The following is a 10,910-nucleotide window of genomic DNA, read 5'->3' on the forward strand; positions in this document are numbered from 1 at the left end:
AGGGAGGAAGGAAGGAAGGAAGGAAGGAAGGAAGGAAGGAAGGAAGGAAGGAAGGAAGGAAGGAAGGAAGGAAGGAAGGAAGGAAGGAGGAAAGCAGACAAAGACGGAAGAGGGAAAGAAGAAAAGGGTGGAGGGAGGGAGGAAGGGAGGAAAAAAGAAAAATAAAGAAGAAATGAAGAGACTTTTTAAAGGCACTATTGCATTTTTTTTTTTCCCCTTTGGCTTTCTAATTTTAAAGGCACTATTGCCTTTTTTTTTTTTTTCCCCTTTGGCTTTCTAATTCTATTATAAGTTATAAAAGAAAAAAATGGTGAAAGGCACTATTGCATTTTTTTTTTTTCCCCTTTGGCTTTCTAATTCTATTATAAGTTATAAAAGAAAAAAATGGTGCCAACTTTTTAGAAACTACCATTCAGGTGGTAGGTGTACCTACCATCAAGAACCACCTTATCCTCCTGTACTTTTTGAGGTTTCTTTAGATGGCATTTAGCGGTCGAGGATTCTCTACCCTCCAATCAAATTTGGTAAAAATTTCTGCATTCCAGATATCTCTACACTCTAGAATCTAAAGTCTTGTGAGATTTGAAAATGGTGCATGATTATAAAGTTGAATACAGATTTTAGTATTTTAATTCCTATTTAATCCCTGAGAACGTTCTGTCAACGTATGTTAGTTCATGCCTTTAAAGAATTAATGAGAATGACATTAGGAGAGATAAGGTTTTCCTATGATAGTAAATTAAATGTGTCATCTACTTTCTTAATTAACAGTTATTCATATCTGAAGGCTAAAAATGTAATATTATTTCATATTTTCTGGGAATGAGTAGACACCAAAATATAGTCCCAAGAAACTGCATGCCATCTGAATATGCATTAAAATTGAATATAATTGATTAATTCTACTTGAAATTGTGAGACACATGTTTCCATTTGGTGGGATAATCCCATTACCTGGTAATTGATTTTCAGTATTATATTCAATCAAGTATAAAAATATTTTACTCGTCCATTACTGGGTTCTGATGTTAAATACTGTGAGACCGACATGATAAGAAATGCTGAATTAAGTTGAGAAATGAAAGGGACTATTTGTAGTTTCTCCTGCCCATCACCCATCATGCTTTTTAAAAAATTTTAACTTATCAATATACAGCGTAGTTGATTTTCATGTCCATTTACCAATTCCTCCTTTTCCCCCTCCGTCTCTCCACCCCCTGTTTCAACATCATATCTGTTCACTTGTCTTAATGAGCTCAAGAAATTGTTGTGATTGTTGTGTCTCCCCCCCCCCGCATTTATTTGTTTGTATATTTATTTATTTATTTTTATTAGCTCCCACAAATAAGTGAGAACATGTGGTATTTCTCTTTCTGTGCTTGGCTTATTTCACTTAATATAATTTTCTCTAAGTCCATCCATATTGCTGCGAATGGTAGTATTTCATTGTGCTTTTTATTGTGATATTTCATATATCCAGGGCCCTCTACTGGGAAGAGCATCCACTTAGCTGAGATGACATATTCTTCTCTAAAAAGTTGGGCTCATTTCCCCTCCTCTCCACCCCTAGGGCAATCCATTCATCCCTCTTCCTTAATATTTACCATGCCATGTGGAAATGTTGAATCATCTCTTTCACAAGATTTCAATATGCTCAAGGGGAATAATTATGAGCTATTCTTTATAAATCCAGCAGCTGCCTCACTCAGGGTCTTACAAATACTAAGTGCTAAGTGCTTGCTAAACTCAATTAACTGTCAACAGCAAGTAATACCTGATAATGTAAAATTAAATGCTATAATAAGTTATAAAGCCATTTGGCTGGGGAATTATAATGTAAGAGGAGATCAAAGAAGTCCAGGAAGGCTTTCTGAGAAAGTTAGGACTTAATTTGTGCCTTCCATCTAGGAGTCCAAGAAAAAAAGCAAAATTACTTCCAGGAAATGAAAAATATCATGGATGTAGGAATGAGCAAGCTGTACTGATGCACACAAAAGATGGCTGAAATAAAGATTCTGTTCCAGAGAAGCATGAAAATAACACTGGATAATTAAATTAGCATCACCCTACAAAGTATAATGAAAGCACATAGGAGAATTTAGACCAGATGTAAAAACCAAAAATAAAATTATTAAAGTTATCAGAATATTTAATTAAGTTTATTAATTATTCATAAAATATTTACCACATAGAAGGCATCGTTTTTGGTTCTGCTGGGGATCCTCTGATATTTAGCTTGGCTAAAACTCCCTAGCTCTCTGAATAGAGACCCATATTTGATCAAAGCGATAGTAGGATCAAAAGCAAAACCCTATCCTGTGCTTCTCCAAATGAACAATCAAACAGTATTTTTGGAACACCTATTACGTATTCTTTTTCTTTTTTTTTTTTTGTCTTTTTCCGTGTCCGGCAACGGATCGCAACCCTCAGTGTCGCCCCCGTACCGGACCGGGACCGGCAACGGGATTGCAACCTTCGGTGTTGCTCCCGCGCCTTGCTCAGCCAGTGAGCGGGAACCGGTCTGTATGTGGGATCTGAACCCTCGGGCGGGAGCACCGCCACGCTTCCCAAGCGACGCACTATCCAGTGCGCCACCGGGCCGGCCCCCTTATTATGTATTCTTCATTGTGATGCCACAGAGTAACAAAAGATTTGTAAGATACAGGGCCAGTTCACAGGGAGTTTCTAAAAGATCTGTCCGGGAAATAGTTACACACACAACAAACTACTTAGTAAAAGAAAAAGAAAAAACGAATTTGACTAAATTCCCTAAGCTCACATAGGTAGGAAGGTATACAGATCTGATGTTGGGTTGAACTAATGGCAATTAAATGAGAAGAAGATATTTAGGAATCTGGGGGAGAATTCACCTAATGCAACTGGATTTGGAGTCAGAAAATCTGGGTTCAGTTCCTAATTTGAGAGTTACTTGATCACCATTGATTCTTCCAAGATGTATATTACTATCTCTCTGAGAAGATAGTTAGGAAGGTTAATTGAGGTATCTGTTACAGTTCATTAGCATAGTAGCACATGACAGATATTAAATGAATATTATTTAAATCTGAACCTACCTAGAAAATAAATTTTGTTTACTTCAGAGTTTTTCTAGGATAGATTCTTGGCTCTAATGAGTCAGCTATCAATTTCTGAAACACTAGGATCTACTCCCTATCCAATGAGTCAGATCAAACAGAAACTCAGATGAAAGGATAGCTCCTGTCCTCTGTGAAGCACCCAAAATACCTTCTCTTCATCACGGGCTAGCCATCCTTGACTTGCAGACGGTCAGCTTTGCCTCCCCAACTTTAACTCCCCCTTTCTTTTTCTTATCAGATGATCCTCTTTTCAGCCTGCTGTATCTGTGGACTCATTGGGGGCATCCTGAATTTCCAGTTCCTTCGGGCAGTCACAAAAAAGACCTCTTCCCTGTATCCTCTGCACCTTGCCTCCATGTCTCTCGCGTGCATTGGGATCGGAGGCTGCACACTCTCTTCCTGGCTAACTTGTCGACTGGCCAGCTATGAACAGAGGAGGATGTTCTCAGAAAGGGAGCACTCCCTGCACCACTCTCATGAGATGGCTGAGAAAGTGAGTGTTGGACCTTTACCTCTCACTGCTATCATGTGATGAAGACTGCAGTCTACTCTAGATGAATCGACTTGCAGCTCTAGGTGACGATTTGAGGAATCAGACTTTATAAGTTTGGCCCTATTGGATTAAGAATAGGAATTTGTTATTGCTTTTTTTCACTGCAATTCATGGATACATCTATTTTCAAGATAATTTTGTAGCCTGTCTATCTATTCACATACACAGTTCCTAAAATAGCATTCACAAAGTATTGAAAATCTTACAAAACGTATTTTTGTGTATTATATTGAGGAAAAACAGGTAAACTAAATACACTCTCCTCTCAATAATGCAAGTTTTAGAAATAGCATGAATTCCTTTTTCTAGTGCATCCCTTGTGCTTGTAAGTAGATGCATTTGATTATGTAAATTAGATCTTCTAGCAAAAAGAGGCTTTTTAATAAGGCAACAAAAAGCTTTGTCTATCGGTGCAGATATTACAATCCATATAAAGCTTCATTTAATTCTCATCTAAACTTCATGCATATTTGGATAGATTTGTTTGTCTTTTAAACAATGGTTCTTGCATAATTATTTCATGAAACCCATTCAAGCAGAAAGTTACATTAATTGTTGTCCTAAAAGGACAAATGGTATAGTGACCTGTCTGTGTTTCTACTACATTTTGCACATATTTATTAATTCAGTTCCTGCTGCTGGATCTATTACAGAAAAGATACCCATAAAATAAACTCACTGTCATAGTAGCCACATCATATGTTACTTTATGTCATGAAAATAAACTTGCATAACCACGGAGTAGCAAGAGTTACTGTGTATTTCTACATAAGTTATTCTGAAGAGAAAAATATTTATTTTATGTGTTTCCATTTTTTGTACAGTTTATACATTCGAATAAGGAGAGTAGATGTTATTCAATTGCCCTAAGAAAGCAATTTTAAATCTATGGGTGTTCTTCAAAAAACAATTGATGGAATAAATAGCAAGACTTTTAATTTAAATAAATGGGTTGTTAAAATTAGATTATTATCTATTTGGCTAGTAGCTTTTACATGCTCTATTTTTATATTAGTGTAATTTAGTTTTTTGTGTATACATTTGTGCAATATTTATTGTATGATTGTTATATTTATATTAGAGATTGAGGGCTATTGAAATAACCGACTTGCCCAGCTGCCCGGTGGTGCCCCCGACACCAGAGTTACCTACAAGGTACGCCGCTTTCTAGGGAGTTACCATGTTGTAATGTCGCTGTGGAAAGCACTGCCTCTTCTAGGAAGCCATGAAGTCAACAGATCAGTCTGGACTGATACTGTGATGTTGTTCCTCAAAGTACAGCTCTTATAAGAGCCACTTTGAGGAGCTGACATGACCTACATGGCAGACTTGCAGCTTAAAAGATGGTTGAGTATTTAAAATATTCAGCCTGCCTATAAGCATCCAAACACATTTCTGCTTGGATGATTCATGACTCCTTTTATTCTCTGTTACATCATGATTCTGACTCAATATCATCTTTCATAGATTAGAGTTTTGCTTTCAATAATAGATGTGTCTGGATAAAGACAAACTGTGTATTTCCCTCATACCAATATTGCATGAGCAGATAGCCAAAGTCTGACACGAATACAGTAAACATTCTGTATGGAAAGTTTCTTCTTGTAAAATTATCCAATGTGATACATTCCTAATTTATTTCTCATATTTCAAATTGCTAAAAATAAATATTTACAGTTCTTGGTTTCATTAAACAGAATAATTGGAAATACAAAAATTACAGAAATACTATGGCCCATTTGCAGAATGTATGCCCATTTGCAAATAGCCACATTTGGTATTGCCCAAATTTACAGTACACTCTTCTTGTTAAATTGAACATGACTATTTGCAAACAAACTGTAGAGAGTCATTCATATTAAAGCAAATTTTCACCGTTATTTCTTATCAGTGATTTTAGTATCCATGTTAGTTTAAATCTAGTTAAGAAAACTCTTTTTTTCTGGTAATATCTTTAAAAACTATTTTTTTTAAATCCTATAATAAAATATTTGTACATTAGATTAATTTTGTTCATTTGGTTTTTAATTGCAAAGTCATTTTAGGAGAAGAAAAGGCACCTAAGATTGTTATTTCTATAAATCTTTTAGAAAATTGTTTTTTTTTTCTCCTAGTGGAAAAAATAGTAAAACAAGTATGAGGAAATTTTGTTGAAGATAATTTTGAGGGAATAATGTCTATTTATCTGGTCACCAATATTGAAGTCTTGAATGACACCTCAAGTCAGGTTTTTAAACTATAAACTTAAACCCAGCTCAATAACTCCAATTATTTTCAGACTTTTACCATGTATATCTCTAGGAGATTCTCCAAGTATTTCTAGCAGTTTCTCCAAACAGAAACTAGATAGAAATTTATGGAAATGAGAAAATCTGTTACATCATGATTCTGACTCAATATCATCTTTCATAGATTAGAGTTTTGCTTTCAATAATAGATGTGTCTGGATAAAGACAAACTGTGTATTTCCCTCATACCAATATTGCATGAGCAGATAGCCAAAGTCTGACACGAATACAGTAAACATTCTGTATGGAAAGTTTCTTCTTGTAAAATTATCCAATGTGATACATTCCTAATTTATTTCTCATATTTCAAATTGCTAAAAATAAATATTTACAGTTCTTGGTTTCATTAAACAGAATAATTGGAAATACAAAAATTACAGAAATACTATGGCCCATTTGCAGAATGTATGCCCATTTGCAAATAGCCACATTTGGTATTGCCCAAATTTACAGTACACTCTTCTTGTTAAATTGAACATGACTATTTGCAAACAAACTGTAGAGAGTCATTCATATTAAAGCAAATTTTCACCGTTATTTCTTATCAGTGATTTTAGTATCCATGTTAGTTTAAATCTAGTTAAGAAAACTCTTTTTTCTGGTAATATCTTTAAAAACTATTTTTTAAATCCTATAATAAAATATTTGTACATTAGATTAATTTTGTTCATTTGGTTTTTAATTGCAAAGTCATTTTAGGAGAAGAAAAGGCACCTAAGATTGTTATTTCTATAAATCTTTTAGAAAATTGTTTTTTTTTTCTCCTAGTGGAAAAAATAGTAAAACAAGTATGAGGAAATTTTGTTGAAGATAATTTTGAGGGAATAATGTCTATTTATCTGGTCACCAATATTGAAGTCTTGAATGACACCTCAAGTCAGGTTTTTAAACTATAAACTTAAACCCAGCTCAATAACTCCAATTATTTTCAGACTTTTACCATGTATATCTCTAGGAGATTCTCCAAGTATTTCTAGCAGTTTCTCCAAACAGAAACTAGATAGAAATTTATGGAAATGAGAAAATCTGTTACATCATGATTCTGACTCAATATCATCTTTCATAGATTAGAGTTTTGCTTTCAATAATAGATGTGTCTGGATAAAGACAAACTGTGTATTTCCCTCATACCAATCCCTATTAACATCTTAGAAATTGATCCCTTAAAAACATGAGGTTCTGCTGTTTTGCTTTTACTATATGAATGATAGTATCATGAAAAAAAATCTTTCTTACTGTGATTTTGTAGTGATCCATAGTTATACATAAGTGATGATCCCCTTGTTGGCCTTTTATAGATCTTAATAGAAAGGCCACACATTTTTCTATAGAAAAAGGTAACCCCTAGAATGTGTTAGGACTTTTTTGACATGCTCAGTAGAGGAGCTTATGTAATGGAAAAACTTGGGCATTTTAACCACCATCTTCTTTCTAGGTGAGGTCCTTCCAAAGTAAAGATGAGGAAAGAATGGGGAAACTCAAGAAAGTGGGGGAGAATATTCAAAGTAAAGATGAGGAAAAAATGGGGAAACTCAAGAAAGTGGGGTAGAATATGGGTAGAAGACTTTGGTCTAACAGACTGTCACTGCAGCATTTCCATGTGTTCCAACCAAAGTAAAGATGAGGAAAGAATGGGGAAACTCAAGAAAGTGGGGGAGAATATGGGTAGAAGACTTTGGTCTAACAGACTGTCACTGCAGCATTTCCATGTGTTCCAAGATGCCATGAAATGTCATTTCCTCAAATTCAGCAACAATATCAATTCTTGACCTTCCCCAGAACTCAGCAAGTTTTTCAGTGGCTTGAAATTTCTGTTTTGCAAACCTGTTAGCCAAATCAATCTCTTAGTCTGAAAGTGAATTTTAACTAATTCATGTTATTTTCTTAACAGGAAATGACCGACAACATGAGCAATGGAGGACCACAACTGATCTTTAATGGAAGAGTATAATCAATGTTTTAAAGAATTGAACATTTTTTGGATTTTCATGAGGCAAGGAGATACCAAGGGATTAGGAGATAAAATTAAAATAGTTCTTGCATTTTTTTTTAAATTTCTCCTGAGCATCTACTAATTATTCCTCCTCAACTTGCCTCACTTATTTCTCCAGCTTTTATAATGGGGTGAAAAACTTTCCAGAAATGTTCTAGTACAGTAATTTCAACAGACATTCCAGATTGTTGTAAAGAAGACTTTTCATGAAAAAATAAATAAATGAAACAGAAATAAGTTTCGTATTCTACACAAACACTATTTGACTAGCATGAGTATTAGATTTGTAATGACATATTTCATATGAGTAATTGAGAAGTGCAAATATCAAGAAATAACAATAACTTATTGATGTCTTTGTTTTGGAAGACGAATGGCTTCAAGAATGCCACAATTCAAAACCTCAATAATGCCTTGTTATAAAAACATTGTAATTATTTTCAATTTGCCAATGAACTATATTTCGTAATTTATATGTAAATGACAAAAATACCTAACACATAAAAAAGAGATTTTTTTTAGAGAGAGGATACTAATCTGTATGATATTTTTTCATTTTTGCACAAGAGTGAAAAGTTGTAAGTGCATATCCTTTAAGAAAATAAACATGTTTTGATCATACCGTGCAGATTGATCTGCATGTTCATAAATGAGCGCAAGAATAAAGTATGTGTGTGTATGTATGTACATATACTGTAGATATAGAAAATATATACAGCATATATTTATAGCATTGATGAATGGAAATAGGTAGTAGAAAAGAAATTGTGATGCTGTGGGGTATCAAGATTCTATTCCAACAGAGATGGGAAGGCAATTGCTGAAGGCTTTTCTATGCCTACAAAGTCACATATTTAATTTCTACTAAATTTTCCCATTTTTCTTCTTTTTATGTCTGTTGTGAGTAAATATTATTGTGGCTGATATTTATGGAGACAAGTGGTCAGAATAGTGTAGTATAAAGATAGAATACTCAATAATTTGGCTCTTGTATTATGATTATCGTATTTATGTAATAGCAATTTTTAAGATTTATTTATACACATTACTTTAAATCATATACTTCCATATTTATAAATAAAAACATTATAGCTTCTGATTATTCATGATATTTATATTTCAAACACCTTGCAGACAAATTAAATCATGCAAAAGAGCAGACGATGTGCCCCCACCAAAATGAAGTTATAATTAGCTTTGCTATAATTTAGGTGTTTTGTTTGTTTTGTTTTGTTTTACGGTTCACATGGAATAATATAGAAAGACCATGTATAAAAAAACATATAGTTAAAGAACCTGAAAGAATTACCTGAAGAAGGAAAATAAAAGGATAAGCTTACATTTATATAGCTAAATACAATCTTTCTCTTCCATAATGCAATGTTAAAATAGCAACCAACTACAATACACATAAGCAACAAAAATAGCATGGCCTTTGAAAATATTTATGAGAACATAACCTGTGGCAACAGATAATGAAATCTATTTTTATAAAAAATATTGCTCTCATTGTATTATATGCTTTTACTTGTCACCAAAGATAATCAATTTTCTAGTCATTTTTATGATTTACTATTGAGCCATAGGTAAATTAAAACCTTTAATATTCATTATGAAAACATGTTTTAATTTCTAAACAAAACATATGTTTTAATTGTGCTAACAAAATAAGAATAATTCTAGTTAATGGAAATCTTTTAGTTTTACAGCAATGTAATCATCATCATCAACCTATTTTAAAAAGCTCATTTAAAAAGGCTGTATCTATTCAATAGAAATAACTGGACTATGATTGTTTGGTGTAGTTTTTGAAGTCTCCCAACTCATTTGGATAACTTCATTATCCAGTAGATTATAGAAGTTTTCCATAAATTCAGCTTCAAACAGTGATTCAATGTCATTACCATTCATTTGATACCACAAGCAAGCATGATATTCACCACCGAAAATCTAAGCTATACAATGAAGATATTTTGTGTGCATATGGTTCTACTGAATTTATGCAAGGATACAGTTTTTTATTGAAAGAATAACCACTGACTAATTTTTGGTGGCATTTCTCTGTAGACATGTTTGTACAATACAAAATTAGAATACATTAGTAAGATGTTTTAATGACTTTTGAACTAATTTGTGAAGTCGCACAATAAAGGACAAAAGTAGGCATATCACTGCTTTGACACAGAGTTACAAAGAGATACAGTCATCACAATTATCCAAATAGTTCACAAGGTATGTTTAACCAAGAACAGATGTATCTGTCAAAGTAATTATTTCAATCTAGTATTTTCAGGGCTGAGTTTTACCTGGGATGTGTAGTGATTCTTTTTAAGTGGGGGAAATTAGGGAGACATTGTTCAAGTGCTTGAAAATTTAATTTTGACAATGGAATTTTTTAAGTGACCATATTACAGTTTTAGAGTGAGCCTGCCCTTAAGGAAAAGTAATGTGATACTAAATTAGAAAAAAACATATGAAACTGGTGTGGTAGTATGCTTTAGAGACTAGCTACAAAGAGGTAGAGTTATTATAGACATAAAAGAATAAAAGTGGACTCTCCTTGGAAATTTTAAAACATATGTATATGTGTGTGCATGTGTGTGTATGTATGTATATTAAATATATATTAATATGCACACACAATGGTTTAGAAATGGAACATGGTATGATGACTCTACTGATATGTCTATGTAATAAAATGGTGTGCTTTGAAACTATGTATGGTGTTGACTTTCCTTTCTTTTAAAATTTTTTTTATTGAAACATAATTGATTGTACATATCTGTGGGGTGCAGAGTTAAATATCCATACCTGTATGCAATGTATGATGCTCAAATCAGGATAATTAATATATTTAGTATTATACAATGTAATCATTTTTTGTAGCCCTTTACCAATTTCTCACTAACTCCCCTTTCTCCTCCCCATTTCCCACCTCTGGTGGCTCCAGCTCTGTTCTCTCCTTTTGAAAGTTCAAT

General features: G+C 33.3%; 1 protein-coding gene across 2 annotated transcripts in view; it reads left to right on the forward strand.

Annotated features, from left to right (window-relative positions):
* Nucleotides 1-10,649, forward strand: part of TMEM196 (transmembrane protein 196) — a 55,849-nt gene extending 45,200 nt beyond the window's left edge. Inside the window, exons 3-5 of one of the 2 annotated variants that reach the window (XM_008592868.1) lie at nt 3,337-3,591; nt 4,733-4,806; nt 7,831-7,911. In XM_008592868.1, coding sequence (XP_008591090.1) covers nt 3,337-3,591; nt 4,733-4,806; nt 7,831-7,837 — 336 coding nt within the window. In that variant the 3' untranslated portion in view covers nt 7,838-7,911. Of the gene's footprint in view, nt 1-3,336; nt 3,592-4,732; nt 4,807-7,830 lie in introns of both variants that reach the window. The other variant, XM_008592869.1, reaches the window with a different exon arrangement.
* The last annotated feature ends 261 nt before the right edge of the window (nt 10,650-10,910 follow it).

This window comes from Galeopterus variegatus, unplaced genomic scaffold (assembly GCF_000696425.1).
Source record: "Galeopterus variegatus unplaced genomic scaffold, G_variegatus-3.0.2 Scaffold8419, whole genome shotgun sequence".
NCBI lineage: Eukaryota > Metazoa > Chordata > Mammalia > Dermoptera > Cynocephalidae > Galeopterus > Galeopterus variegatus.